General features: G+C 65.0%; 6 protein-coding genes across 20 annotated transcripts; 3 read left to right on the forward strand and 3 right to left on the reverse strand.

The window, feature by feature from the left end:
* Positions 1–278: 278 nt before the first annotated feature.
* On the reverse strand, positions 279–8,933 carry HGS (hepatocyte growth factor-regulated tyrosine kinase substrate). 4 transcript variants are annotated; one of them, XM_062010659.1, is made up of 21 exons: positions 8,815–8,933; positions 8,496–8,580; positions 8,118–8,193; positions 7,654–7,746; positions 5,842–5,965; positions 4,904–4,956; positions 4,377–4,445; positions 4,063–4,187; positions 3,742–3,820; positions 3,556–3,654; positions 3,125–3,220; positions 2,730–2,768; positions 2,510–2,653; positions 2,158–2,368; positions 1,901–2,073; positions 1,668–1,808; positions 1,409–1,586; positions 1,199–1,332; positions 796–891; positions 550–645; positions 279–478 (listed from the first exon to the last, which is right to left on the reverse strand). In XM_062010659.1, the coding sequence occupies exons 1-21, from the start codon at positions 8,849–8,851 to the stop codon at positions 371–373; spliced, it is 2,256 nt and encodes a 751-aa protein (XP_061866643.1). In that variant the 5' UTR covers positions 8,852–8,933; the 3' UTR covers positions 279–370. The 4 variants fall into 4 exon arrangements, with proteins under 4 accessions (XP_061866643.1, XP_061866642.1, XP_061866641.1 ...); XM_062010658.1 differs by having other exon boundaries at positions 2,158–2,371; XM_062010657.1 differs by having other exon boundaries at positions 279–496; positions 2,158–2,371.
* Positions 8,934–9,253: 320 nt separating this feature from the next.
* On the forward strand, positions 9,254–10,158 carry ARL16 (ADP ribosylation factor like GTPase 16). 2 transcript variants are annotated; one of them, XM_062010977.1, is made up of 4 exons: positions 9,254–9,341; positions 9,429–9,542; positions 9,646–9,761; positions 9,923–10,158. In XM_062010977.1, the coding sequence occupies exons 2-4, from the start codon at positions 9,495–9,497 to the stop codon at positions 10,155–10,157; spliced, it is 399 nt and encodes a 132-aa protein (XP_061866961.1). In that variant the 5' UTR covers positions 9,254–9,341; positions 9,429–9,494; the 3' UTR covers position 10,158. The 2 variants fall into 2 exon arrangements, with proteins under 2 accessions (XP_061866961.1, XP_061866962.1); XM_062010978.1 differs by having other exon boundaries at positions 9,305–9,542.
* Positions 10,159–10,654: 496 nt separating this feature from the next.
* On the reverse strand, positions 10,655–18,588 carry TMC6 (transmembrane channel like 6). Of its 2 annotated transcripts, none has more exons than XM_062010770.1 (21): positions 18,385–18,588; positions 17,585–17,679; positions 17,262–17,380; positions 16,825–16,962; positions 16,552–16,710; positions 16,325–16,430; positions 16,130–16,226; positions 15,784–16,038; positions 15,312–15,502; positions 15,096–15,240; positions 14,726–14,881; positions 14,373–14,548; positions 14,176–14,257; positions 13,701–13,798; positions 13,479–13,574; positions 12,946–13,021; positions 12,554–12,687; positions 12,059–12,235; positions 11,876–11,954; positions 11,710–11,788; positions 10,655–10,913 (listed from the first exon to the last, which is right to left on the reverse strand). In XM_062010770.1, exons 1-20 carry the CDS (start codon positions 18,571–18,573, stop codon positions 11,717–11,719), a joined length of 2,640 nt encoding a protein of 879 aa, XP_061866754.1. In that variant the 5' UTR covers positions 18,574–18,588; the 3' UTR covers positions 10,655–10,913; positions 11,710–11,716. The 2 variants fall into 2 exon arrangements, with proteins under 2 accessions (XP_061866754.1, XP_061866753.1); XM_062010769.1 differs by having other exon boundaries at positions 10,655–11,335.
* SYNGR2 (synaptogyrin 2) lies at positions 18,411–20,062 on the forward strand. Its single transcript, XM_062010771.1, has 4 exons — positions 18,411–18,734; positions 19,040–19,277; positions 19,559–19,692; positions 19,797–20,062. Exons 1-4 carry the CDS (start codon positions 18,633–18,635, stop codon positions 19,992–19,994), a joined length of 672 nt encoding a protein of 223 aa, XP_061866755.1. The 5' UTR covers positions 18,411–18,632; the 3' UTR covers positions 19,995–20,062.
* Positions 20,063–21,191: 1,129 nt separating this feature from the next.
* On the reverse strand, positions 21,192–23,745 carry TK1 (thymidine kinase 1). Its single transcript, XM_062010877.1, has 7 exons — positions 23,672–23,745; positions 23,516–23,547; positions 23,304–23,417; positions 23,124–23,217; positions 22,762–22,851; positions 22,551–22,670; positions 21,192–22,432 (listed from the first exon to the last, which is right to left on the reverse strand). The coding sequence occupies exons 1-7, from the start codon at positions 23,735–23,737 to the stop codon at positions 22,274–22,276; spliced, it is 675 nt and encodes a 224-aa protein (XP_061866861.1). The 5' UTR covers positions 23,738–23,745; the 3' UTR covers positions 21,192–22,273.
* A 367-nt stretch (positions 23,746–24,112) lies between these two features.
* AFMID (arylformamidase) lies at positions 24,113–27,037 on the forward strand. Of its 10 annotated transcripts, XM_062010757.1 has the most exons (11): positions 24,113–24,201; positions 24,332–24,422; positions 24,513–24,617; positions 24,689–24,737; positions 24,888–24,973; positions 25,047–25,119; positions 25,480–25,577; positions 25,833–25,911; positions 26,057–26,183; positions 26,414–26,518; positions 26,693–27,037. In XM_062010757.1, exons 1-11 carry the CDS (start codon positions 24,172–24,174, stop codon positions 26,720–26,722), a joined length of 873 nt encoding a protein of 290 aa, XP_061866741.1. In that variant the 5' UTR covers positions 24,113–24,171; the 3' UTR covers positions 26,723–27,037. The 10 variants fall into 10 exon arrangements, with proteins under 10 accessions (XP_061866741.1, XP_061866734.1, XP_061866737.1 ...); XM_062010750.1 differs by having other exon boundaries at positions 24,831–24,973; positions 25,480–25,911; XM_062010753.1 differs by having other exon boundaries at positions 24,831–24,973; positions 26,057–26,518.
* The last annotated feature ends 25 nt before the right edge of the window (positions 27,038–27,062 follow it).

The raw sequence follows: 27,062 nt of genomic DNA on the forward strand, positions 1-27,062 counted from the left end.
CCCGTGTTGTACCCGCACCGCTGGACAGAACCGCAGCTCGTTCCCAACACTTTATTATCGCCGCTCGCGCTCGGTCTCCCCCGCCCGCAGCGGGAGGCAGCGGCCGTGCCACAGAGACGGGCCCGCGGCGGGAAGAGGGCGCAGTCGGGGCCGGGGCGGGGACGGGACGGGGCGAAGCTGCCGCCGGACAGCGCGGTGCCCGAGGCGGCGGGGAGCAGGGGGCAGAGGCCGGAGCGCAGCCGCTGCGGCCCGGAGACCGGGGTCCCGCGGCGCCCGGGGCGGGGAGGGGGCGGCGGGGGCAGGAGGAGGAGGCGGAGGACGGGGGCGGTTCCAGAGGACCGTAGTGTTATGGGGATCCCGGCACCGGGCGTCAGTCGAAGGAGATGAGCTGTGCCTCGCCGCTGCCCGGGGGCTGCTGCCCGGGGGCTGGCTGGGGCTGGGGCTGCTGCTGCGGGGCAGCTCCCGCGGCCGGGGGCATCTGCAACAGAGGAGACGGCTGCGTCACCCGTGCGGCCCCCCCAGCCCCCAGCCCCGGCGCACTGCACTCACCTGCTGGTAGAGCGGCTGCTGCCCGGGCAGGTAGGACTGCGGCGCCGGGAGGCTGCTCAGTGCGGCTTCCTGGCCCGGGAGCGCGGACATGAGGCCCTGCAGGAGCGAGGGGGCGGCGGTGAGAGGGGCCCGGGGACGCGCAGGGCAGGGGGCAGGGCCTCCCGCGTGCCCAGCAGCACGGGCCCAGGAAGGCTGCATGGGACAGAGACCCCCCGCACCCCCCCCGCGGGCGCAGGCCGTGCTGACCTGCATGCTGTAGGGCTGGTAGCCCATGTAGCCCATGGCGCCTGACTGGGGTGCCTGGGAGATGGCCGGGATGCTCTGCGACTGGGAGGCAGCGCTCTGGGGAAGAAAGGCTGGTGAGAGGCAGTGCAGGGGCTGGTTTGGCCCATCTCAAACCAGCACCCACAGCTGCAGCCTGGCCCTGGAACCAGCGCCTCTCCTTCCCTCTGCGCTGTGGGGAGCCCACAACTGCCTCAGACCCCAACCCACTCGCACAGCCAAAGCAGCAGATCTGAGACTGAGCTGCCCTTTCTCCCTCCCCCCACTCAGAGACCCCACCACCAAGATGGGGAGAGTTGCACTGGCCCCACACAACACCCCCGAGCCCTCGCCCCAGCCGGGCACCGGCGGCTCTGCCCTCACTTGCCTGGTAGCCCTGCGTGGGGGTAGGCTGGTAGGATGAGTACGCTGGGGTGGTGGTGGGCACTGCTGGCCCCTGCTGAGCCCCCTGCCCGCTGCCTGCCCCTGCCTGGTACATGTAGGCATTCACCATGGCGGGATCTGGGGCAGAGAGAGAAGAGGTTGAAGCGACCATCCCACACTCAGCCTCCCCCCACAGAATGGGCCCAGTACATACCTGTCCCTGTGACGGGCATGGTGGGGTAGGGCCCCGTGCCCCCCTGCGCCGCCTGGTTCATGTACACGCTGTGCATGGGAGAGCCCTCCACTGAGCCGGCCGGGCTGAACGTGCCCGGGAAGCTGGTGGGCCCAGAGGGCTGGTAGATCACCCCACTGGCTGCAGGCATGGCCTGGAGCTGCCCAGGGAAGAGAGAGCAAGCTTTAGGCCATGTACCCTGGTGGCTGGGCAGGGAGGGTCTCTGGCCTGGCAGCCGTACTTGGGCATAAGGCAGGGAGAAGGCTGGCATCTGGGCTCTCATCTGGATGGTCTGCTTCTGCTGCTCCAGGCGCATCTGCCTCTCCTTCTCCTGCTCCTGCAGCCGCTGGATGGCGAGCTGCCGCTGCATCTCCAGGTACTCCTGCGGGAACAGGCCCGTGAGGGCTGGGAGCTGGGGCACGGCAGCGTCCCTCCTGCAGGACAGACAGCCCCAGAAATGCTTCCCTGCCTCACCTGCTTCTTTTGCCTCATGATCTCCAGCTTCTGGGCCAACTGGATCTGGCGCTGCCGCTCTGCCTCCTCGGCCGCACGGCGCAGCTTCTCCCGGTGCTCCTCCCGCAGCGCGTTCAGCGCCCCGCGCGCATCCCGGATCTGCGCCAGCTTGTCCTGCAGCCCTTCGTAGTACACTGCAGGGGAAGAGACACCTCAGGGTCCTGTGGGCCCCCCCGCCACACCAAGCAAAGGGGCAGCCGCCCGCTCGCCCCACGTACGCCGGCGCTCGTCCAGCTGGTTGAGCAGCTCCAGCAGCTGCGGGTGCATGTTGTTGATGGACTGGAAGAGGGACAGCACGGCAGAGTCGTTGGTGATGCTGCGGCCCCGCATGTGGTTGCTCTTCATGCGGTTGACGAAGGTGGTGACGGCGTTCTGCAGCGCCTTCAGGAACTGCTCGTGGTTCTCCTCAGACTCGCCGTTCTGGTACTGCTGCTGGAAGGACAGGGCAGCCCGTCAGCACGGCTCTCCCAGCAGCAAGGCCCGCAGCGCTGCAGGACTGGGCTGAGGGAGGCAGTCAGACACTTCTTTCCCCTCAGAAGCTGCTACACACAGGTCCAGGTGCCTCCTTACCTCCACAACCCCGAGTGGGGCAGGGTGGGCGTCCCCGGGCTGGGCAGGGGGCTCACTCAGGGACAGAGGTGCCGACGGCGTCGGGCTCTTGCGAACTTCCTCTTGTTTCTTCTCCCAGTAGTTGCGGTTCAGGTACCGAGCCAGCTGCCAGAGACACGAGATGAGCATCCGAGGCTCAGGAGCAAGCCTGTGCTGTGGAATACTAGGCCAGGAGCCTCACCTCTGGGTCAATGTCCTCAGCCAAGGGCGCAGAGGAGTTCTGGAAAGAGAGAAATACAGTTCAGAGAAAGCAGAGCCCCACAGCTCCCTCAGAGATGTCCTGCTTGCATCTGGCCATGCACAGCCACCAGTGCTGAGCACCAGCAAGAGACTGCAAGGAGCCAGCCATCTCCTTCAGCCAGGCACACCCTGCAGCCACGGGAGGCACTGGAGGCACCTAAATGCCGGATGAGGATTTGCTAAAAACACACTACTGTTGTGAAAGAGCGAGAGACTGAGCAGGGCAAACCTCTTGTCTCAGAACAGGGACTGAACCTAATCCCATCAGGGCAAACTTCGGCTAAGGAAGGAGCCTGTGTCCTGCCAGTGCATGTCCAAGGGCTCCTGTGAACGTACCACGGGGGGAGAGTAGAGCGTGCTGACCGGGGGAGCCGACGATGTGACGGGTGTGGGCTCAGCCTTTGGGTACATGGAGTAAGTTGTTTTCTGTCTCTGTAGGAGGAAAAACAGTGAATTCAGGGACTGCCCAGTCTCCTCCAGTCAGCAACAGGCTGGGCACGTGAGGCTCCTGGCCGTGGCCAGCAGACCCGGCCTCATGCTTGGAGCGATCCCACAGGCCAGTGTGTCCCAGGGCTTGCAGCTGGGGCACAGCCTGCTCCGAGACACAGCACGTGCCTGGCTCTGCTTCCGCCCTCTCATTCCACAGGCCCTGTGCCTTGCTCACGCCAGGACATGCCTGGAGATCTGTTACCACACAGCTAGGAGATGCCCAGCACATCCGGGCCATACAGCAACCACCACTCCCAGGCGCCAAGCAGGGCACAAACCATTCTCTCCTTCTCCTCGGCCTCTGACTGAGACAAGGCAATAGCTAGCTGCAGCTCCTCCTCCTCTTGCAGAGCTGTCTCATCGCGCTTTGGAGGCAGCTGCAAGAGGAAAGATGGGCAGGTGGTCAGTACAGGGATCACCAGGCAGGTCAGGAACACTGGATGACCTGCAAAGCAGCCACTCACCTGGGACTGCTGAGAGAGGGGGCTGGTCAGGTACTCAGGAGGCAGCTCAGATGTGGCAGCAGCTTTACCCTCAGCTTTCCTGTAGGCAGAAAAGAGGCAACAGTGCAGGCTGAGATGTCTCTTCCTCCTCTCTGGAGCCCAGCTCTGCACAACGCTACAGCTGTAACCCCTGTTCCCAGGCAGGAAGGAGGCTCAGCCCAGCCCAGCCCAGCCCAGCCTGCAACCCCTGCTCCGCTCTGCAGTTAGCAGGCTCCAGACCAAGCTTCCTCCCTCACAGTCCTAGCTGTTGTAGGCAAAGAAACACATCACAAATGTACTGACTTGTTGAGATGCTCGTAACAGGGCTCACAGACTCTCACTTCCTTCTCAATCCCAAACTTGGGGATGGTGGAATACTTGGAAGAGCATTTCCCACAGAAGATCTGCCCACAGGCCCTGCAGTGATGCTGCAAAGGATGGGAGGCATCAGTGTGGCACCAAGACACTCCTTCACCATGAGACAACATCCCTCAGACACTTTGTGGCCAGGGAACACAGTTCAGCCCTGACACACCTCCAAGCAGGCTCAGGGAGTCCCACAGGTCCCGGGGGCTGTGCAGGACCAGGGAACCCGGAGGGGCAGGAGCAGCACCCACCTTCCGCGTCACAACGCCAAACTGCACCCGACACCTGTGACACTCCTCAGCATCAACCCAGTCTGGAGCCTGCCAGGGTCAAGGGAAACCATGTAAGGAGGGAAGGAGGGCCTCAGGGAGAGTGTCTCCACAGAGCCCTTCAGCAGCTCCTGCACTAGCCAAGGTGTGCTTATGAATAAGACTGAAAGCATTTGCAGCACAACAGGAAATTCTGATCCCCACAAATTATCTCCTTAAGTTTTCAGAATCACAGAATGGTGGGGACCTCTAAAGATCATCCAGTCCAACTCCCCTGCTAAATCAGGTCCCACCTAGATCATCATGCCATGCTCTTGGAAGGTCACCCAGCAGGGCAAGAAGAGACTAACTCCCTCTGGTCCTGGTCAGTTCCCCCTCCGTCTGTGTGTGACAGGGCCCCAGGCCACAGGCAGGGGAGGAATGTGGGAACTGAAGGTTTGGTAGGAAGGGGACAGAAGAGCAAATTGCCTGCCCTGCAGTGCCATCTCCCTCCCAGCAGCAGAGCTCACCCTTTCTGCAGCAAACATGGCATCGCTCTCTTTGAACTCTGGGAAGACGTGACCTGTGGGAGAAGTGACAGTGTCTGGCTGTGAAGGCTCCGTGGTGCCCACAGCCTTGTGTCACAGCCATACAGTCAGAGGCAGCCCAGCCCCGCTGCCTGCCTGTTCCCTGACTGACACAGCTATCAGCAGTCCTCCCCAGGCAGGGGCCAGAGGGCAGTGCTCGCTGCTGCCTGCAGAGAGCTGGGCTTGGCCACGCTCTCAAACACACAGCACAAAGCTCTCTTGGGTTCCCTTACATGCCTGTGAGGCACATTGGGGCCCTCTGGATAATGTCCTTGAACTCAACATGGGCAGAAGAAAAGCAGAGACAGGCAGGACTTTGGGTCTCATCCCTGGAACATCAGGAGTGTGGTAACACCAGTGTGGTGGGGGACCAGGACCTCCAGGCTTTGCCACTGCCCAGGGAGGTTCTGGTGCAGAGAGGCAGCGACAGCAGCACGTCAGGGAACGCTGTCAGGGAACGCTGCCATGCCTGGGACAAGACAGAAAGGGCCATGCTGACAGTGTCAGAAAGTGGAGTACTAATGGAATCCTGGGAGGGAGGAACAGCCTCACTGCAAATCCCTTCTCAGGGGACACGCTGATTTGCTGCCAGTTTCCTGAAGAATATTCACAGCTCCTGGTTTTAAGGCCTTGCTGCCAGCCCTGAGATGCTAGCTGGACTGGAGACCCAGAGCAAGGCAGCCCCCAGTTCTGGGTCAACAGGGCTGTCCTCTCCCTGCAGCATGATTCAGTCACTCACAGAGGTTCCCTGGGCACTGTGCACCAAGAAAAAGCTCAATGTTGTTTGAGGAAAGCTCAGCTAACACCAGGCAGGGTCCTAACACACGTTCCTTCTCCTGCAAGGCCAACTGTTCACCCACCTTTGCCACCAGAGTGCTCACCTTCCACCTTCATTATCTGGTAAGTGTCCTGCACCACCTTGTACTTGGGCTCGTTGCGGAAGGCGTGAGCCCAGGCCTGGATGAGGTACAGGATCTTACTGCGGACACTCGTCTCCACTTGCCTCTGCACAAAGACAGGAGGAAAAAAACACCCGATGAAAAGACCCTGAAACCCAAAGGCTGGTGTGAACCTCCCAGAAGAGATGCCAGAAGTACCACTCAGGGAAAGACAGACTGTAGAGTACTCGTGTAAGGTAAGAGCTGTCAGAAAGCTGCACTAAGGACAATTCACAGCAAGGACTACACACTCCTTCAGCTTCCCCATGTCCCACCTCCCTCAGTGCAGCAGGGACTGACTGGCAGTGGCTCAGCCCACCTGAGCCAATGCTCACCTCCTCACCAGAGCTCCTGTCCCCACTCAGAAAGCTGTGGGACCTACAGCTCCCCAGGACAGCGCTGACAAGGCACCAAAAGCTCACAGCTAGAGTGTCTGTGACAGGCTGTCAGCACCTCCAGCTGCCAGACTCCAGCCCAGGGACACCCAGAGCCACCTAGGACAGCCGGGAGGCTGCTCTCTGGAGGCAAAGGAGGTTGTGTCACAGCTCAAGGAGCCAGAGGAAACTTGGCAAGCCTGTTCCTCTCCCAGCCAGCTCCAAGAAGAGCTTCGTCATCAGCTGACCGAGTCATCACACATTCACATGACCGGCTGCTCCAGAATCCCCAGGAAGCAGCAGCTCCAGTTTCAGCCAAGAGCTCAGCCCACACAGTGTGACTTGCTGACGATACCAGGAGCTCCAAACTTCCACAAGATTTGGCAAAACCCTGCATTCCACAGACGTCACAGCCCTGAACCAGGGCTGAGATGGTTTCACCCACATTGGGCATTCACAAGCAGCAGAGTTCCAAGTGTAAGGAGAGAAGGAGTCTATAGCAGTTACGAAGCTACAGAGGCAGACAAGGACTGGAGAGAAACACCAAGTCTTGTCCTGATCTGACCTCAGTGCTCAGAGTGTCTGTGCTGCTGCACCCACCATGGGGGATGCTGCAGGGAGCCAGAGCCAGCCCTGGCAGCAGGGACACAGGACACCCCCCTGTGCTGTGAGAGATGACAGGACCCACACAGCATGTTCACAACTCTCTGGGTCATCCACTCTATCCCTGGCAGAAGATGGAGGCTGTGAGGAAGGAACAGCCAAGGCGTTGTCTGGGCATTGCTGTTGGAGACAATTTCCCAGTTCCACTTCACCCATGGAAGGCTCCAGCCTGAGACACGGGGAGCTCCTGCAGGGCTCTGCCGTGGTGAACCAGCAGCAGCCTGTGACAGCAGCTCGTCAGTGGAAGTGGCCAGGCCTGCACCTGCAAAGCTCCTCCAGCAGGTCCACGGGCCAAGGAAATGTCCACCATAAAGAGGAAGCTTCTGCCAGTTTTTACCTGACTGCTTACATCCCAATGTGTCTCTCACTGTGCTGTGCAGGGGATTCACCTCCCTGCTGCTCAGGTCCTCAGTGCAACCATCTGACCATCACCTCTGGCTCCCTTTGCTGTCTCCAGCCAGGCCAAACACTGCAGCCCATAGCACAGGCCAGGCCTTTGCAGCATGTTCCTACCCTGCTCTGTGCAGCCCAACGTTAGCTGTTGTGGCATCTTCTCTTTGCAGCAGGCTCTGCCCACTGCTGCCCTCCCCCCGTCACACCACCCCTGAGACCGCTTCCCTTGCTCCTCACACGAAGGGAACGGCAGCGGGTGCCCACGTCTGCTGCTGCTTCCTTTCCAGCCTCGTTCACAAACGACAGCAACCTCAGATTTGTTTACCTTGAGTATTTCCTTCAGCTCCTCCATGGTCTGCTTATTGGCCACCTCATCATGGACAGTTTGGCCGCAGTTTTTAACCACCGACTCCATGACCTGCAAGGGCAGAGCAGAGCGTTACTCCAGCGCCTGCTCCTGCTCCCCGAGGCCAGCACACCACAGTGGGACACCGCTGCAGCACTCAGTCGTGCCAGGGCAGTGCTAGTGCAGCCAGGGAAAGCCCCAGCACCACAAAGCATCAGCCACACTCCAGCTGAGCAGTGGCCTGGGCAGAGACACAGCCCCAGGGACACTGTCCCAGGCCCCAGCTTTGTCTGTTCCAATGGAGATGGAATGACACGAACATCCCAGCCTGCTGATCAGGCGTAAACCCTTGGTGCTGGGGCCAGCAGAAGGCAAACTGGAGGCCAGGCCCCCAGGGCTGTCTGTGCAGGCTGCAGAGCAGCCCCAGCTGTGGCTCACGTTACCTCCAGTGCATAGAGAGCCACGTGTGGATTCTTGTCATTGACTTTCTTCTTGATGGCATTGACAGCGTATTTTGCTCTGTAAGGAAACAGCACACATTGGGTCAGCAGGGCCCAGGGAGAGGCCCCGCACGCCATGGCCACCCACTGCCCCCAGCACAGGAGTCAGCTCAGGGGCACCGCAGGAAGGGAAGGGGGAAGCACATTCCAGCTTGGGTCTCCCTGAGGACCTGAGGCGAGAGGCGACCCGCCGCTCCCGAGGTCAGGGCAGCGCCTGGGGTGCCCCGTGCTGCCGTTCCGGCACCCGCTGGAGGGGGCAAGCAGCCGCATCTCCGGCGGGCAGAGTCCGCGCCCCCGCCCCGCGGCCCCGGCCGCACTCACTGCGTGTCTCCCTGACGGATCATGTCGCAGATCTGCAGGATGGATTCCCAGTCCGTCTCCAGCAGCAGCTGGCTCGTGGCCTTGTCTGCGGGGAACGAACGATCCCGGCTGCCTCACGCGGCCCCGCCGCCCCAGGGCCGCGCGGCCACCGGCCCCAGCTCCTCCCGGGACGCGACAGCTCTCCCTGGCCCCGGGCGCTCGGTGCCCCGACTCCCGCTGGCCCGGCCCCGCGCGGCAGCGAGCCGCGGCCCCGCTGCCGAGACGCGCGTCCCCCGCCCCACCCGCGTCCCGCCGCGCCGGGGGAAGGGGAGGCCGGTACCGAGGAGCCGCTCGAAGGTGCCGCCGCCGCGGCCCATGGTGTTCCTCGCCGCCGCCGCCGGCCCGGGCCGCCCTCCGCCCCGTCGCTACGCTTCCGCTTCCTCCTTCCGGCAGGGGCGGAGCCGCTTCCGGCAGGGGCGGGGCCGCTTCCGGCAGGGGCGGGGCCGCTTCCGGCAGGGGCGGGGCCGCTTCCGGCAGGGGCGGGGCCGCTTCCGGCAGGGGCGGGGCCGCTTCCGGCGGGGCGGGGCCGTGCCGGGGCGGGCGGGGCCGCGCGCGATGGCGGCGGCGGGCGGGCGCGTGCCCACGTGCCTGCTGCTGGGCCCCGCGCGCGGCGGGAAGAGCCTCGTGGCGCGGCGGCTGCGCCATATCCGCGGGCACCGGGGGGCAGCGGGGGGCAGCGGGAGGCTCCGGGCGGGGGCGGCGGGGCCGGGCCGCTTCCAGGGCACCGTCCGTCCTTAACCCGCCGCACAGCTGAGCGCCGGCGCGGCCGTCGCGGAGCTGGGCGAGCCTCCCGCCACGCTGCCCACGGTAGGCAGGGGGCCCGGCGGGGCCTCGGGGGCGGTGCGGGGGCTCCGCGGCGCGGGCGCACCGAGGCCACCGCCGGTTGTCCCGCAGGTGGGCACCAACCTGACGGACCTGCGGCTGCCGCGGCGGGTGACGCTGCGGGAGGTGGGCGGCTGCATGGGCCCCATCTGGCACAGCTACTACGGCGAGTGCAGCGCGCTCTTGGTGAGCGGCGTCCCGGGACCCCCGCGGCTGCGGCGGCAGCCCCGTCCCGAGCCCCGAGGGGCCGCCCCGGGGCTCAGCCACACCGCCGCTCTCCCTTCTCCAGTTTGTGGTGGACGCCGCCGACCCCACGCAGGTGTCCTCGTCCTGCGTCCAGCTGCTGTCCGTGCTGTCCGCAGCTGAGCTCGCCTCCGTGCCCGTCCTGGTCCTCTTCAACAAGATGTGAGGGCGGCGGGGGGCGGCCCGGGGCGGGGGCAGCACGAGGGCTGGGTCGGCTCCCTCGGGTGACGCCGGGGCCGCCCGTCCCGCCGCGGGGAGCAGCGGCCTGGGCTGGCCCGGCCGGCAGAGCCGTCCCGGGGTCTAACGCAGCCCCTCGCCCGCAGTGACCTGCCCTGCTACATGTCGCTGGCCGAGATGAAGTCGCTGTTCCGCATGCAGGACATCGTGTCCTGTGCCACGCAGCCCGTCACGCTGCTGGAGACCAGCGCCCGCAGCGGCAGCGGCCTGGCCGAGGTCCTGCGGTGGCTCCGGGCCGCCCTGGCAGAGCCCCCCCGGGCCCAGGCTGCGGCCCCGCGGCTCCCGGCACGCGGGGACGAGGCTGCGGGGCCTCGACAGTAAATCTGACCCTGAACTGTGCGTGCTGGTGGCTGCCCCGCGCCCGGGTGGGAGCTGGTGTTCCGGGGAGGGGGCGGGCACGAGCCTCAGGCCAGACTGTGCGGGCGCCGCGGGGAGCGTGGCGGGGGGCTGGGGGGCCTGGGCCAGGCTGAGCGGGGCAGGGGCTGCTGAGAGCTCCCAGGCTGGACGCTGAGGGCACACAGAGCTCCTGGCTGCAGTTTTGGCTCTGCAGGCCGTGTGCCAGCTAAAGCACCGTGGGGGATCCTGGGGAAGTGTGCAAAGAGCAGGGGGCACCTGAGTGGGGTCGGGAGCTGGGGCAGCAGCCGCCGCACTGCTCCTGGGGTGTACAGCGAGAGCAGCAGCAGCCTCTGTGGCCTGGGCTGAGCTGGGCTGTCCCCAGGAGCCCCAGCACAGCCTGCCCCGGCTGCTGCTGTGAACGCACCAAACCCACGAGCCAGCTTCCAGCCGCACAGGTCCACACACAGCTGGGAGCTCTCCATCACAGCTACACTTTAATGGGCCAGGTCAGCCTGCAGTGGGGCAGACAGAGCCTTGGGGTTCTGCTGCACAGAACTCAGCACCGCTGGTTCTGAGCACGTCCTGCCTGCAGGGACAGTGCCGGGGGCTGCCAGGCTGGGGGAGCCTGGAGGGCTCCTGGGCAAGGTGTGGACCAACTGCTGCGAGCCAGGCGCTGGGCTGGGCTGGGTCCGGGCAGTTCAGGCCTCGCTGCTCCTGGACACTGCAAAGGGGCTGCAGGTTCTGTGCAGCCAGAAAGCGTCACTGTCCCTTGATGGCTTCTGAAAACAGCACAGAGCTGTTCTCCAGGCCAGCTGGGGTGTTGACAAAGGGAGAGCTGTGCTGTGCCAGCAGTGAGGGCGCATGGGACAGGGCTGTGTGGGAGCTGTGCCCTGGGACGTGGCAGCAGTCTGGGCCCTCATCCTGCTGCGCCTGCCACAGCCCCGGCAGCTCTTGTCAGCAGCACTGCCCACGTCCCTTTGCCACAGGGGAGCTGCCAGAGGATGTGTCCCAGTGGGTCCTTGACCACTGCAGCCTGGAGGACAGGATCTTCCCCACTACCCCCCAGTCCTGCTGCTTCCAGTGCTACACCAGCATGGCTTGGAACGATGGCCACATCCAGACCCTGTCCTGCATCCTGTTCTGTTCCTTCATGGGGTCTGGCACTGAGAGAAGAGATACAGGCCCTGAGACCCCACATGTCTGCTGCCAGGGGCAGACAGCACTGCCCCATGCTGAAAGCAGAGAGGAGGGGCTCTGAATGTCCCTGTCACCTTCCCTGTCCCACCTCTGCTGGCAGCCGGTGCCAGCCCCGGGCTGCAGCCGCAGCAGCAGGAATCCAGCGTCCCCAGGACAGGCTGGGCACAGGGCAGCCTGGGCATCCCCCCAGCACCCTCAGCCCTTCATTCCCAGCCTCTGAGCCAGCAGAGCAAGGGGAAAATAAATGCTGGAGTTCCCCATCACCTCCTGCACCTTCCTGCCCCTGGCAGCACTGGCTGAGCCCCCCGGCAGCCCCCGAGCCCCTTCACGCAGCCCCCACCTGGGGCTCAGGCACGTCTCTCTCTCTGCTGGTAAACGGAGTGAAGCTTCTGAATGAGAAATATCTTATCTTCTCCTTCCTGCAAGAGCAGAGACGTGGCAGTGAGCAGCCTGGGCCGTGCGGGCGGCAGCGGGGCCGGGCGAGGGGCAGCGCTGGGCTCACGCACGTTGGCGATCTGCTCCCGCAGCAGGCGGATGATCCTCCGCTGGCCCCGCACCACCTGGATGTTGAAGTAGATCACGGCTCTGAAACAACAGGCAGGACGGGAAGCTGAGGGATGCTGTACCTGGCTGGGGCTGTGGGAGCCTCAAAGCGTGAGCCCAGGGCTCAGCCTCGGGTCTGTACTCACAGAAGGACCCCGGACACGAAGAACAGGAGGGAGGGGTTCTCCACCACGTGCTGGTGGACCCAGGTGAACCAGGTGATGTTTGGGTTGGACTTCTCCAGCACTTGCACCCAGGTCTTCCCTGACTTGTAGATACTTTCCAGCCCTCGGAAGGGACCACAGTTTTCCGACGGCCGCACCCTGAGAGGACAGACCGAGGGGGCTGGTCAGAGCTCTGACAGCCCCTGTCCCCAGCCCAGGGCATGGCCTGGCCTCAGCTGTGCAGCCTTCCAGGCACCAAGCCTCGCCCGCCCCAGCCATCCCCAGTTCCTGCATCAGGAACAGGTGGGAACAGCTGGAAGACGTGAGCACAGGCCAACTGCTGCTGGGCAGCATCTCCCTGTGCTGGGCAGCGTCTGCTCCGTGTGCCATCAGGGCCAGGGAGCTGTTGTCTCCCCACGTCCCTCTGCCAGGCAGGTGGCAGTTCTGTGCCCTGAGCTGTGCTCTGGGGGTACTCACGACCAGATGGTGTAGGAGAGGAAAACGGCTGCACCCAGGAAGGACGGGAAGCAGAGCAGGGTGATGAAGACAGTGCTCATGTGAGATGCCTGCCAGGGCTTGCTGGGGGACTGGCAGTTCTGCATCAGGCTGGTCTGCAGACAGGGAGCAGAATTCCACACGCTGACAGAGCACAAGCAGGACATCTGCCCCCACCTCAGCAGCCCATCCTCCCACCCGCCAGCCTGGGTGAGTTCAGGGACACCCTGTTCCCAGCAACGCCTCCTCCCTCCCAGGAGGGTCTGGCTGCACCGAGCTCTGCTGTGGCAGAGGCTGTGCCAGGGCAGAGCATCACTGCAGGGCTGCCCGTCGTGGCACACATGGGGAGCTGCAGGGGTGGGGAGGCTTCACACCTTTTTGATATAGAACAGCAGTAGCAACTTCAGCATCTGCACAGCAGGCAGGAGCGGGGCAAAGAGAACACCGAGCCTGGGAGAGGAGGGGGGAGATGAGCTTGTCCTGGGTCTGAGCCCCATGGAGGGCAGAGCTGGGCAGCCACAGGGCACCCACGGCCAGGTCTGGCTTTGGTAATGCAAAGAGAAACTCCACAAAGGGCCTGGGGCTGGGCAGTGGGTGAGATCCCACTGACCCCGGGGCAGCTGTGGCTTCTGCAGCTCCCGGGTGTTGCAAGTGGCATCTCCCCATGGCTCTCACAGACCTCCCGGCTGGGTGTGTGGCTGTAAGGTGCTGACACTTGGTGCTGTGACTGCCAGCCCACCCGTCTGGCTCATCCCACCCATGTAGAGCTGATGGGGGTCTCCCACAACCCCCCTCAGCAAGATGTGCAGCTCCCCATGGCTGGTCCCTGCCAGCCACAGGGCTCCCAGGGGACCATGAGGCGTTTGGCAGCAGAGCCATGAGCTGTGCTGGGCAGGAGGCACCTCACCAGGTCAGAGTCTGCCCATAGATCAGCTCCAGCACGTTCCGGGCGATGTCAAACTCGGGCCTCTGGTTTCTCCTCAGCCTCTTCTCCAAGATCAGCCTGGGAAGGAGGGGAGCTCAGCTCCTGCTCTCCCGCTGCAGGGCACACTCAGCACCCTGCTGCCCCTGACAGCCTGAGGCTCCAGCGCAGCATCACGGGGCTGCCACCCCAGCAGGGGCACAGTACCTCCAGACCAGCTCCCCGAAGAGCATGTCCAGCAGGGTGAATATGAAGTCCATCACCACGAAGCGATACAGGTCCTGCCCCACACACGTCTCCCAGCACTGGGGCGACAAGCAAAGGTGGCGTTGAGTGGGTGATGGGGCCTCTCTTCCCCCATGATTTTCCCATGGACCCTGTGGGACTTTTTCCCCTCCTGCAGCCCTTTCCCCAGCCACCCCACATTTGAGGTGCCCATGTCTGGCTGTCACCCTCCCTTCCCAGCAATGGCGCAGGTGGTGCCTGCAGTGCTGTCCAGCAGATGCTTTGCTGCCAGAGCCCTGTCCGTGTTGGGACTGCAGCCTTGGCTTTGCTCCACCCCCCGGGCAAGGAGCAAGGCACAAGGGATGGTCTGGATGGCACAGCCCAGCTGTCTCACGCCAGCAGCGTGTGCTCCTTGTGCTGACCTGCACAGAGCCCAGCCCCACGCGGCAGCCCTGACCTGCTCTGTGGAGCAGACAACTCTCCGGCTGAGCCACTGGTAGCAGAGCAGGCCAAGCACCACCATCTTCAGAATGAGGTTCCTGGGGAGCAGGAGGGGAACTGTGAGTCTCTGAGCCCTGGGGTGGAGAGACTAAACCCCATGGACCCCAAAGCCATGGGGAGGGGATGCAGGACAGTGGCTCTGCCCCAGCCTACCTGCAGATTGCCACGTAGACCCGTGCCACAGGGGAGTCCTGCTTCTCCCACATGGCCAGCAAGTTGTACAGGTGGGGCATCAGCACATTGAGGAGGGACACAACGAGGGGCAGGAGCAGCAGGATGGCTTCCTGACGCCACTCACTGCTGCCCTGTGCTCGCTGGTCCTGCTGAACCTGGCGAGCAGGTACCAGGATGAAGGGTGGCTGCCAGCAGCCCAGCGCCCTCAGGGAGGGCAGCAGACAGACAGGCCGGGAAGGGAGCTGCAACACGGCTGCCCCTGCCTCCCTCCCCAGTGCTCCAGCCCCTCAAGAACAGGGCAGGAGATCCCAGGGCAAAGGGGCAGCACTCACCCCGTGCATGTGCTCTGAGAAGTAGTGCACAGCCAGCACACAGCCCAGCACCGTGCCCAGCGAGAGCCCCCAGGCCAGGAGCAGCACAGCCCAGTGCCCCAGGCGCTGGCAGAGGCTCCGGGGGCGGGCGCGGGAGCGCTGCTCTGCCAGCAGCTCCTGGAAGAGAGCAGAGACAGTGCTGCTGAACACGCTCCGCCTTCGGCTCTGGAGCGAGGGTTTGTCCTGCTGCACCAGGTGGGACCCAGAGGGCTGGTGCACGGCTGGGTCGGGGGGATTTGCAGCTGCAGGGCTCCCTGTGCAGCGGGAAGGGGAGGGGTGCTGAGCCCTGGCTCTGCGTGGCACAGGGACTGACTCCAGCCCAGACTCTCACCTTCAGCTGTGTGCAGATGTTCTCACACTGCAGCTTCACTGAGCGCCTCTGGATCACTTTGAAGTCCCAGGCACAGAAGACTTTGAGAGCCAGGTCCCCCGTGGAGCTGCCCACGCGGTAGCTCTCCCCGAAGGAGCGGGACATGCTGCAACAAAGGGAGTGTCAGCCCCAGGCAAAGGGGCAAAGGAGGCGGTGCTGGAGGTGCTGGGGACCCACCTGTACACCAGCAGGATGCAGGTGATGAGGAAGGAGACCCCAACACTGAACATGTAGGCCAGGGGCATGTTGTAGGGCAGCGGGGGGGCTGTGAGGGCGCAGGTGCTGCCGTTGGGGCTCGAGGCGCAGGGGTCGTTGAGGGTGACGTTGCTGTAGTAGCCATAGTAGAGCAGCGAGTGAGTGAAGTAGCCCTGTGGGAAAGTGCATGATGGGGCCCATGGTCAGTGATCCTGCTGCTGCCTGCAGCTCTCTGCCCAGCCTGCACGTCTGTGCCATCCCCTGTGGCACAGAGCCCTGGGCTGGGGTAGCAGCAGGCATCCCTTCTGCACCCACAGCCCTGGCTGTCCCAGGGCCCTTGCTGTGCGAGTGCAAGGGCTGGGGCATCCCTGTGGGGGGATGTAGGGCTGAGCCCCAGGATTGGGGAAGCTCCTGGCCTGGGGACGGGCTGGCACTGTGTGCCCATGGTGCTCACCGCTCCTGTGAGGAGCTCGAGGCCAGTGAAGGGCTGGGAGCTGGCCGAGGCGGGGGGGTACACAGCCTGCAGGGCCACCACAAAGACGAGGAGGATGAGGAATGAGATGATGTTGAACATCAGGAGCGTCTTGAGGAAGAGGAAGTAGGAGAGGACACTGGAGCCGAAGCGGCTGCCGATCTGCTTCAGGGCATAGTGCCAGGGTTGTGCAGCGAGGAGCAGCGAGAGGAGCCTGTACCAGAGACCCCGGCAACCCTGGGGAGAGAGAGCCTGGGGAGAGCACCAGCGCCAGAGCCTGTTCCAGAGCCCCCAACAGCTGCTGCACAGACCCCTGCCCCAGACTTACGAGGATGATGTAGTCTCCGGACCACCCGCACGGAGAGGAGGGGGCCTGGAGCTGGGTGTGCTGCCTGGGGGGGCCCCTCTGCCTGCTCAGCTCCCGCCTGCCCCGCAGAGAGGGATGTCAGAGGGCGGCACAGGCCCCGGGACAGCTCTGGCTGCGGGAGCCCTGCCTGGCTGGGGCCCACGGGACAGGACCTACCGGAGGATGCGTTTCTCTGCCAGGCTGAGGGGCACGGTGAGCAGCATGTGGCTGCGCTGGCTGGGTGAGAGGTTCAGCAGCTCCTTCACCAGCAGATTCCGCTTGTCTGGGGCACAAGAGGCTTAGTGGGACACAGCTGTCCAGGACACAGCATGTCCATCCCCAGCCCAGTGTGGGGACAGTGCCCAGCACCAGGACGGTGCCCAGCACCGCCTGCTCCCGCTCACCCTCCAGCGTGGCCCTGGCAGGGTCGGTCTCCAGGTCGTAGTGCCGCAGGCTGGGCCGTGCCGAGCGGCAGAGCTGCTGCAGGGGAGGGCGGCTGCTGCGGCGCCGCAGCCGGGCCGTGCGGTTGTAGTACTGGGAGATGATGGCCCCGCGGCTGCGGCCTGCGGGCGACAGCGAGACGGGGGGTGGGAGGCCACGGGAGAGCAGGGCAGATGGGAGAGCTCTCCCGGAGGGCTCCTGGGGCTGGGGAGGGTGGAAGGGTGGGTGGCACCTACCGATGGTGCGGCTGGGCATGCTGGCGAGGATGCGCAGGGAGGCAGAGGAGTAGCCGGGCTGCTGGTCGCCCTGCCCGGGCTCTGGCCAGGCCACAGCACAGGCATCTGGGGGGGGCAGGTGTGCTGCATGCTCTGGGACTGGGAAAGCAGGACAGAGATTTGGTGAGAGCCAAGGCAACCACATCTCCAGTCCCTCTGGCCCCGCTGCCCTGCTCCAGCATGGAGGCCAGGCGCCTGTGCTGCTGTCTGCTCCTGCTCGAGCACCCTCTTCTCTGGGGACAGCGTCCCCAAGGACACATCTGTCTCCCTGCCTGCACTGGTGAAGACATCAGTGGGCTTTGGTTGCAGCGTTGGCACAAGCCCAGGCAGGGTCTGACAGCAGCTGGACTGGGCACACACCGTTGCCATCCCACCCCACTGCAGCCACGGTGATTTACCTCTGCCCCTCGCCTGTAGCTCCAGCTCCAGATCCGCCTCTATCAAGCTGCTCTGCTCCTGGATGAGCTGGTGGAAGGAGGTGTGCAGGGCTCCTTCATTGTCCGGGCTTGGCTCCTGGCTGCAGACACAGAGCTGCTCACCTTGGGCTGGGCGCTTGGGCTTGGGGATGGAGCCGTGGCGAAGCTCCAGCACCAGCCCAAAGCCCGGCCACGCCACTGTGGCACGAGCACCGGCTGCCTGCCGGGCACAACGGCCGCTGTCTCCCGCAGAGTCCCGCGGCACGGGCAGCGGGAGGGCACGGGCAGGACAGACCCACACTCACTCGTCGCTCTCGGCGTCCTCTGGGACGCGGAAGCTGAAGGCGGTCGGATGGGCCATCCCGCTGCGCCCCGCGCCCGTCCGGCTCGGCTCACGGCCCTACCACGGCGAGCGCCGGCGTCAGGCAGCCCCGCACCGCCGGCACCTCGACCCCCGCGGCCCCCCGGGAGCTGCCGGCGCTCGGCAGCGCTGCGCTGCGGCGCCTGGGGCGGGCGGCAGCGCGGGGCTGAGCCCGCGGCAGGAAGGAAGGAAAGTTGGCGGCGGAGGCACGGAGCAGCCTCCGCAGAGCAGCGGCGGGGGCTCGCACCGGCCCCGGAGCCCGCCCGCCGCTCCGGGACAGGGCCGCGGCCGGCCCGGACCGTGGGAGCGTCCGAGCGGCCCCCGGCCGCGGCACCGGCGGCTCGGGAAGGGCGCGGTGGGCTCGTAGCCCCGGGGCGGGCGCCGCCGCCGCTTCCCGCCCCTACAGCAGCCGCGGCGAGCTCCGCCCGGCACGGGGTGAGGACACCGGAGCACGGACGGTTTGCCAGCGCCGTCCCGGGACCAGAGTGGCTCCCGCGCCGGCTCCTTCCTCCCCTCCCTCTTCCTCGCCCCGCCCGCGCCCCGCTCCCGGCCCGACCCCGTCCCAGCACGGGGGCCCCTCGCACGCCCGGTACCAGGAACCGCCGCGTCGCGCCCCGGGGCTGCCGCCGCCGCCGAGCACGAGGCAAGCGCGGCGCCCCGGGCCGGGCCCCAGCGCAGAGGGCGGGGAGCAGGGCACCCGCACAGCCCGTCGCTCCCGCCACCGACCGCGCCCACCGCGCTCACCGGGCCCCGCCACCGGCGGGAGGCGTCGGGAACCGTCCGGCGCTGCCCCGTCCCCGCAGCCGCGGCACCGGGAGGGACGGGGCGGTGCGGCTGCAGGGCTGTGGAACGGAGCCGGTCCCTCCAGCCCGAGCACGGCTCGCTCCGCCCCCGCCCCCTGCTCCTACCCCTGCCTAGCCCATCCCGGCCCATCCCTCTCCGGGGCGGTGTCGCGCAGAAGCAGCAGCGACCGCGGCGGCGGCTGCGGCGCGATGGAGGGCGGCGGCGCGTACGGGGCGGCCAAGGCCGGCGGCCCTTTCGACCTGGGCCGGTTCCTGCAGCAGCCGCAGGTCCTGGCGCGGATCGCCAGCGCGGTGAGTCCGGCCGGGGCGGGACGGGGCCACTCCGGGCTCGGCTCCGCCGGGCCCGGCCTCCCCCCGCGCTGCCTCTCTCGCGGCACAGCGTTCCCTTCCCTCCCGCCCGCCGGCTCCGGGCTCCCCCGACCCGGCTTCCCCGTCCTAACAGCTCGCCCCAGGGCCCGCTTGGCCCGGCCGTCCCCTGCCCTGCCCCGGCACAGCTGCGGAGCGGGCGCTCAGCCCAGCCCCGGCCGGTGCCCCGGGCCTGGCGGGACCTCACGGCCCCGGTGCTGCCCGCCGGACACCCGCTTCCTCCTCTGCAGGTCTTCGCCCTGGTCGTCTTCTCCTGCCTGATCGGGGAAGGCTACAGCAACTCGCCCATTTCCTCCGAGCTCTTCTGCATCTTCAACCGCAACGAGGACGCCTGCCGCTACGGCATCGGCATCGGCGTCCTCGCCTTCCTCGCCTGCATCTTCTTCTTCATGGTGGACATCTACTTCCCCCAGATCAGCAACACCACCAACCGCAAGTACCTGGTCCTGGCGGATCTCGGCTTCTCAGGTAGCAGCAGCCACAGGGCAGGGCTGCGCCGTCCGCCCCTGCCACAATGGCTGCCCTTGTCCCGTGACGTGTCTGCCGGTGCCTGGCAAAGGGAGCAGCTCCGTGCTGGCTCGCTGCCCGCGGGCCATGCGCTGCTGCTGGACGCGCTCCAAGGAGCCGCAGGGAGCCGCGCTGGCCTCGGCCTCCCCTCCGTGGCAGCGGCAGCGCGGTGGGAGCAGGGTTGGGCCTGGGGACCTGCCTGGCCGCGGCCGCGGCCCCTCACGCCGCCTTCCCTCACGCAGGTCTCTGGACGTTCCTCTGGTTCATTGGCTTTTGTTTCCTGACTAACCAGTGGACGCTGGCTGAGCCTGTGCTGATCGGGGCTGACTCGGCCCGTGCCGCCATCACCTTCAGCTTCTTCTCCATCTTCTCCTGGGTGAGTGAAGCCGCAGCAGAGCCCGGCCCTGCCCCACTGGGGAGGGAGTGTGGACGGGCTCCCTGGGCCAGGCAGCCCTGACACTGGCCTCTTCTGCTCTCTAGGGCCTCCTGATTGCCTTTGCTTACAAGAGGTACAAAATGGGAGTGGAGGACTTTGATCACAGCTACGTCGACCCCACCCCAGAGGTCTCAACTCCGTACTCCAGCTACCCCAACATCAGCCACGACAGCTACCAGCAGCCGCCCTTCACCCAGACGGCAGAAGCCCCGGAGGGGTACCAGCCCCCGCCCGTGTACTGAGCCCCTGCCCGGCGCCGGGCTCTGCCAGTGCGGTTTCTCTGCTGCGGGGTGGGCGGGGAGGGATCTGCCATGTGAATGGGGTGGGAGGGTGGTGGCTGCTTTGTGTGGAGGCCGCTGGGCCGTGGTGCTGGGCTGCAGGAGGGCTCTGGTCCCAGGGGTGGAGCTGAGCTCCCGCTGCTGGGATCCAGCGCTCGGTGTGCAGGGGCTGATGTGCGACTGCTGAGTGCAGCCCCACAGGTGTGGGGGCTGGCCTGGGGAGGCCCAGCTCCTGCCCTGGCTGTTGTGCCCTTGGCAGAGCAGTGGTGTGTGCAGTTTGCACCCCTGGCTCTGGCCTGGCCGTGCCCTGTGACTGCTGCCCCAGCCCATCCTGGCACCGCTGCCTTTCCAGCCCCACCGGCTGCAGCCCCTCAAGTGCCAGCTCGTGCTGCCGTAGCACAGCTTCCCGTGCCTTCCCTCAGCTGCTGCTGGGCGAGCTCGATGCCAAAGTCGTCTTCTTTTGACTGTAAACTCCTGTGCTGTGCCTTGCCCCAGCCTGCACTAGAGCTGCCGCTGCTCGGATGATGCAGTTTGGGATCCACGGGAGCGTTGGGATCCCTCAGCAGGGCCTCTCCAGGTGTCTGAGGAAGGTCCTGGAGCCCTTTCGCTGCTGCCCTGGTGCTCAGCCTCAGCCCCTGGGTCAGCCCCCCATGCCAGGAGTGCACTGCCCTCTCCCATCCTGCCTGGTGCCCCCGCGGGTGCCGGCACCATCTGCCTGTCTCAGGGTGTTTCCTGCTGTGCCTGTTGCGAGGCTGCTCCCAGCAGCAGCATGTGGTGTGTGGCTGGTGCTGCTGTAGTTGTGTTTGTCACTGTAGAGATGGAATAAACTTTTTCACCTGCCCACCACGTGCCCTTCTTCAGGGGGGGCAGCAAAGGGGGTCCCTCCCTCTGAGGGAGCATCTGAGGGCAGGGAGTGGCAGAGCAGCCCCAGGCCCCTGCTGCAGCGCAAACAGCACACTCATGCTGGGGTCTATTTTTAGGCAAGTTCTCATCCTGCTCCTTGCAGAGCCTGGTTGGCAGAGCCCAGCTCCAACAGCGCCCCAGGGGCCACCCCTCTAGCACGGGCTGCTGCTGAGAGCCCTCCCTCTGCCCTGTCCAGAGCCATCTGGCATCAAAATATACACAGACTGTTTTATAAGTTATTTATTAACTTAAGCCACAGCAGTGCTGCCCTCCTCCTCCCCAAGGGGAAAGCCCAGACCTGGCACTCAGGTGCTTGTGAGTACAACTGTCATCACTGTGTGCAATGCAGAGGGCACAGGAGGCTGCAGAACAGCACTCTGGCAAGGAAGAATCAAAATAGCCAACAACATTCTGGAAGCAAAATACAGGGAGGAAAAGCATCCTTGAGTCAGCTTACAGGAGAGGCAGAATCAACTCTGAGAATGCCTGGAAGCTTCAGGAGTGAGCAAGACTATGTGACTAGTGTGGAGAACCATGCACTCAAGGCAGCTGGATCTTCACAGAAGCTGTAGCCCAAACCTTTATAAATGAAGTCCTAAGCCTCCAAACCCTTTGCAGGTAACTAAGCACCGAAGTCGCAGCACCAAGCTTGGACCCAAGCAAAAACACCTTGACCAACTGCTGCTAGTCTGCTTGACCTTCAAAAGCCAGGAGAAGCCTCTCACTGGGCCCTCAGCACAGCCTTCCCCTCCCCTTGTGCTACTTCAATGACCTCTACAACACATTTACAAGGGGAGCTGAGGGGCTGCTGCTGTTGTGTCAGCTGAAGCGTTGTGCCACAGCTCTGTGGCAGGGGAGGGGTTTTCTCTTCAGACTGCTTTAAAAAAGGAACTGGGTTTAAAATACTGAGTTACTGTACATTGTCTTAAGAAACCTGGAATTTAGCAACAAGTCACGAGAGAGAAGGAAATGGCTGTGTTCAGAGGCAAGGGCGGCTGTCCCCAGGGCCTGACAGGACACACAGAGCCCAGAGTAGGCCAGGCCTGCTGAGATACTTGTGTGGGGCTGTTTGAGAGGCAGCACCAGTACCCAAACCTCTCCCTTTTCTGTGTTCTGAGAGAGACTCACTTTTGGTCAGGCTCCTGCTCCAGCTTCCCCCTGCATCAGGTCCAGGTGAGCCTCTTCCTTGCTGGTGCTCAGCGCAGGGGAGCAGGGGCTGGGCAGGCACAGCTGAGGCATGGGACAGTTTTGCTAAAAGCAGAGGAAGCCTCACATGACATGTGGGAGCTGCAGCATTTCGCTTCCTTCCTCTTGTGTCTTCCCAGGCAGCAGCCCAGCATTCAAGAAGCAAAGATCTTCCGGCAGACAGCCACGTCCAGCTGCTTCAGCCCCAGGGGCACGTTCTCCTTGTTCTCTGAGCCAGGCTGCTGAGGCCGCTTGCGGAAGTAGCAGGCTCGGCACACAGAGTGGTACTTGTCTGCTCCTCCTATCACTTCAACCTGGCAGGAAAGTCAGGAGAGTGACTCTGGAGAACACAGTTCCTCCAAGGAGATCCCTCCAGGCCAGCAGGACCCACAAAGGGAAGCCACTCGAGCTTTCAGTTTCAAGGGACCTCACCTCCCGCTCTGCTCCCAGCCTCTTTGTGTAGGAGGCCTCTCGGTAGCACTCCATGCACACGGCGTTCAGCTTCACCACACTCTCCGCCAGTGGCACCAGGTTCAGGATGCTCCCAAAGGCCTGTGCCAAGACAGCAGCAACAGTTCTGTTGGAGGGGTTCTATGAGAATCCCACAGCAGTTGCTGTGCTAAAATAAAAGAAACTGTGTTACCTTTCTCTGGAAAGTCCCATCAAGAGCAGCAACGATGACAGTTTTCCCAGCATTGGCCATCATCTCACAGAACTCCACAATGTCTGGGAACTAGAGGAGGTACAGAATCAGCATCAGGAGGAAGAAGGGGCAGCACTCTGCTCAGGATCCAGCAGCACAGGGCACAAAGAAAGTTAACAGCTGCTTGCAGGGACTGGGGGAAGCATCTGACTACAGGAGCACAGTCCCTCAGGATGGAGTTGCTCCAGAGTATTTCTTCCCAGCCCCTCCTATAGAGGATTCATCCCTTTATCTGCACAGGGTGCTCTGAAGAGACCACATCCTGCAGAGCTCTCTGGGACCAGCCCTGGCCATGCACTTACGAACTGTCCCTCGTCAATGCCGATGACAGCAGAGCTCAGCGCCTCCTGGTACACGTCCTTGAGGAGACAGGCTGGCAAGGCCTCCATCGTGTTCCTGCAGTGAGGGAGAACCAAGGGCTGAGCCAGGCTCAGCCCAGCTGCGGGGCCCTCGGGGTGGCTCCTCCCGCCGCGGGGACTCACCTGTCGTGTGTGGAGACGCCGGAGGCGCAGTACCGCGTGTCCTTGGAGTATTTCACCAGCAGGCACCGGTACTGCGCCAGCTGGAACCGCCGCACCCGCCGCATCAGCTCCGTGCTGCAACAGACGGCGTCAGCGGGCCCCGGGAACTCCCTCCCGGCCTCCCCAGCCGCCCGGACCACCCCCCCCCCGGGCCCACACCTGCCCGGGCCTACCTCTTCCCGGAGAACATGGGCCCGAAGATCACCTGCGGGAGGAACCGCGAGGGTCAGGCGGCGGGAGCAGGGCCCGGCGGGGACCCCGCGGCTGCCGGCGCGGCAGCGGCACAGCTCCGCTGCAGCCCGGCGGCTCCCAGCCCCCACACCCGGTACCTGTATCTGGCCGCGCGGGCGGCTGGGCGAGCCGGGGTGCACCCCGGGCACCGTGAGGCAGCTCATGGCGCGGCCGGCCGAACGGACTGAGCGCCCGCGCGCGCCGCTCCGCCGCGCCGGCCAATCCGGGGAGGCCTCGCGCCCACGCGCCGCCGCGCCGGCCAATCCACAGAGAGCTCGCGCCCAGGCGCCGGCCAATGGGGGCTCGGGCGCCAAAATTGTTCTCCGTCCCCGTCACGGCTCCCGGCCCCGCCCCGCCCGCCGCACAGCCAATCGCAGCGGGACGGCCCCGCCCCCCGGGCGGCCAATGGCTGCGCGCCGGGCCCTCCCCGGCCCCGCCCCACCAGCCGCACAGCCAATCGCAGCGGGGCGGCCCCGCCCCCCGGGCGGCCAATGGGTACCCGCCGGCCCCGCCCCCCGCCCCGCCCCGCCCCCCGGAGCTCGGTGCCGCCCCGGCGCGGGGTCGCGGGCGCGGGGTCGCGGTGGGTCCGGAGCGCAGCATGGGCGGGTGGCGGGACATGTCCGCGGAGGTAGGGCCCGCGGGACGGGCAGTGTGCGGGTCCCGCGCGGGCCGCGGGCCGAGGAGAGGAGCGTCCCCAGCCCCCGGGGGCCGCCGTCGCCCGGCGGAGCCGCACCGCAGCCCCTGTGCCTCGCCCGCAGGCGCTGGAGGAGCAGTACTCCCCTAGCCGCTGGTCCCCGCGCCTGGGCAGCGACGCCATCGTCCAGGCGCACCTCGAGGCGACGGCGGCAGGTGAGGGCGGCCGGAGCTGGGCGGCTGCGGCTCCGTGCCCCGGCCCCGCGGGCTGTGCCTCAGGCGCCGTGCCCGTCCCTCTTCCCGCAGGCACCCAGCAGGCCCGGGCCGAAGCGCGAACCTCCCTGCACGTCCCCTACGGCGACGGGGACCGGGAGAAGTTGGACATCTATTTTCCCGCGGACCCGGCTGGAAGTAGGTGTCGGGTGGGCGGTGGGGGCGGGCAGGGGCCGTGGCGCCCGCTCACCCTGGGCTCTGCTGCGCAGCCTTTCCCCTCCTGGTCTACATCCATGGTGGATATTGGCAGTGCCTGAGGTGAGCTGGGCTGCTGGTGAGGAGACCCCTTGGGAGGGGAGCCCCTTGCTCATCTTTCTCCCCTCCCCTTTTATGTCACCTGCACTTGATCAGGGTGCACCCCCTGGACACCCCAGCCCTGCAGCCCACCAGCTTCTGTTTTCCCCCCAGTAAAGATGAGTCGGGGTTCGCAGCCCTGCCACTGGTGTCGCGGGGCGTAGCGGTAGCGGCCGTGGGTTATGACACAGCCCCCACAGGTAGGTGCAGCCCGGCCTTGGCTGCTGCTGCCGGCGCCAGCCTGGCGCCCGCCTGACCCTGCCCTCTGCCCAGGACACATGGACGCCATGGTGCTGCAGGTGCGGCGCAGCGTCGCCTTCCTGGTGCAGCGGCACGCCGGGATCAGGTGGGCCACACACAGCTCCCGGGGTCCCCTCGCCCCACCACTATGGCCACTGCCAGGCCTCCGAGGCAAAGCGTGTCCCGTGTCCCTCTGGGCAGTTTGATGCGTGGGGGTGGCTGTGGCAGCAGCAGGAGGGGCTGACTGAGCCCTGCACTGTGACAAAGGCTTCGCTGCCAGCACTGTGGCTGTGCTCTCTTGTCACTGAGCAAGGCGTCAGCCGATGGACTGGGAAACATCTCCAAGCTGCCACGTTCGGGCTGTGCTGTCACCTCCACACAGAGCTGGTGTCCTGAGGCCACACGCACTGCACCGTCACCCCCTGCACCACCACCCCTGCACTGTCTCACTGCTCCCTCTCTCCAGGGGCATTTACCTGTGTGGACATTCAGCAGGGGCCCACCTGGCAGCCATGGTGTTGTCCACGGACTGGACGGAATATGGAGTGGCACCAGATATCAAAGGTGCTGAGTCTGGTGTGGGAACTGAAGGACTGGTGTCTGCACCTGGGATGAGGTGTCTCTGCTGCCCACACCAGGCTCTGGGGGCTGTAGAACTGAGGGAGATGAGTGGCCCCAGATGGCTGCAGCACAGAGGGTGCAGGATTTGGGGGTGCACATGTCCACTGGCGATGTGGGTGCAAAGGAGAGTTCTCAGGTGCATGGCTGTGAGAACAGCCAGAGCTGCAGAGCCTTACCCACCACTGCCTCTGTGTCCAGGAGCCGTGCTGGTGAGTGGCGTGTACGACCTCGAGCCCATCCTGCACACCTACGTGAATGATGAGCTGAACATGAGCCAGTGAGCCTGTGGGACAGCGGGAGGGAAAGGGCACAAGCAGCCTGTGGCCATCCTGCCTCCGCACCCTCTGCCAGGCTGGCACACAGCACAGGGACCCTGCAGGCAAAGATGGGGCTCCTGAGCTGCTGCTGCGGTGTCTCCCCAGGGAGGTTGCCCAGAGGAACAGCCCCATGCTGCACATCACCCCGGCAGCCATGGCCTGCCAGGTGCTCGTGGCTGTGGCCCAGCACGACTCCCCGGAGTTCCGCAGGCAGTCGCAGGAGTATGGGCAGGTGAGCTGTGGGCAGCGTCCTGCTTGGCCCTGCAGTGAGGCTGCTCCAGCCCTGCCAGCCTGGGATGAAGAGCTCACGTCCTGCATCAGAGCCATGTTTCTGCTGCATGTTGGTGGCTGCCAATGGCAGCAGTTCACAGGAGGATGCCAGTCCTTGAGAACTGTTCCTGCTGTCTGGTCTGGGGCAGATGGGAGTCAGGGTCCCTCCTGCCAGCACTGCTCCCTCCACAGGCCCTGCGTGCAGCTGGCTGGTCTGTTTCCTTGCTGGATCTTGCTGGTGTGGACCACTTTGACATCATTGAGAAGCTGTCAGAGGAGAGCTACGTCCTCACTCAGGTAGGGGAAGAGCTCCTACCCTCCCTTCGCGGAGCTCAGCTGAGCCCAGTAGCCCAGGACTGTGGTGAGAAGCTTCTGCACCCCAGGGTGGGTGCAGGCTGTGGGGATGGCTCTCATCTCCAGGAATGGAGGAGTGAGGCCAGGCACCATACGGGGTCTGCTTCCTCTTGCCAGGTGATTCTGAACATGATTTCAAGAGCCTGATGGTACATCAGGAGCAAACAGAGACGGGAACCACAGCCCTGCGTGGCAGCAGCAGCAGCTCGTGCTGTCCATGCTCCAGACGATGGGTCTCCTGCAGCACAGGGCAGCTGCTGCCCCAGACACCCCCTGTGCCACCCATCCCACAGCCAGGCCAGGGGGGTTTGCAGCAGGGGAGCACCATTTACCACAGACTCTCACCTGGTTTCCTTTGCTGCGATGGTCCTGCCCGTCTGGAGGCTGGCGGAGCTGGCAGGGCTCTGGGTGATGAAGCTTGTTCCCCGTTTCTTTGGCCAATATAAAGCAAAATAGGAATAACTGTTGCCTGGGTGTAACTTTGCCT

Source organism: Colius striatus, chromosome 18, assembly GCF_028858725.1.
Source record: "Colius striatus isolate bColStr4 chromosome 18, bColStr4.1.hap1, whole genome shotgun sequence".
In the NCBI taxonomy this organism is placed as follows: Eukaryota; Metazoa; Chordata; class Aves; order Coliiformes; family Coliidae; genus Colius; species Colius striatus.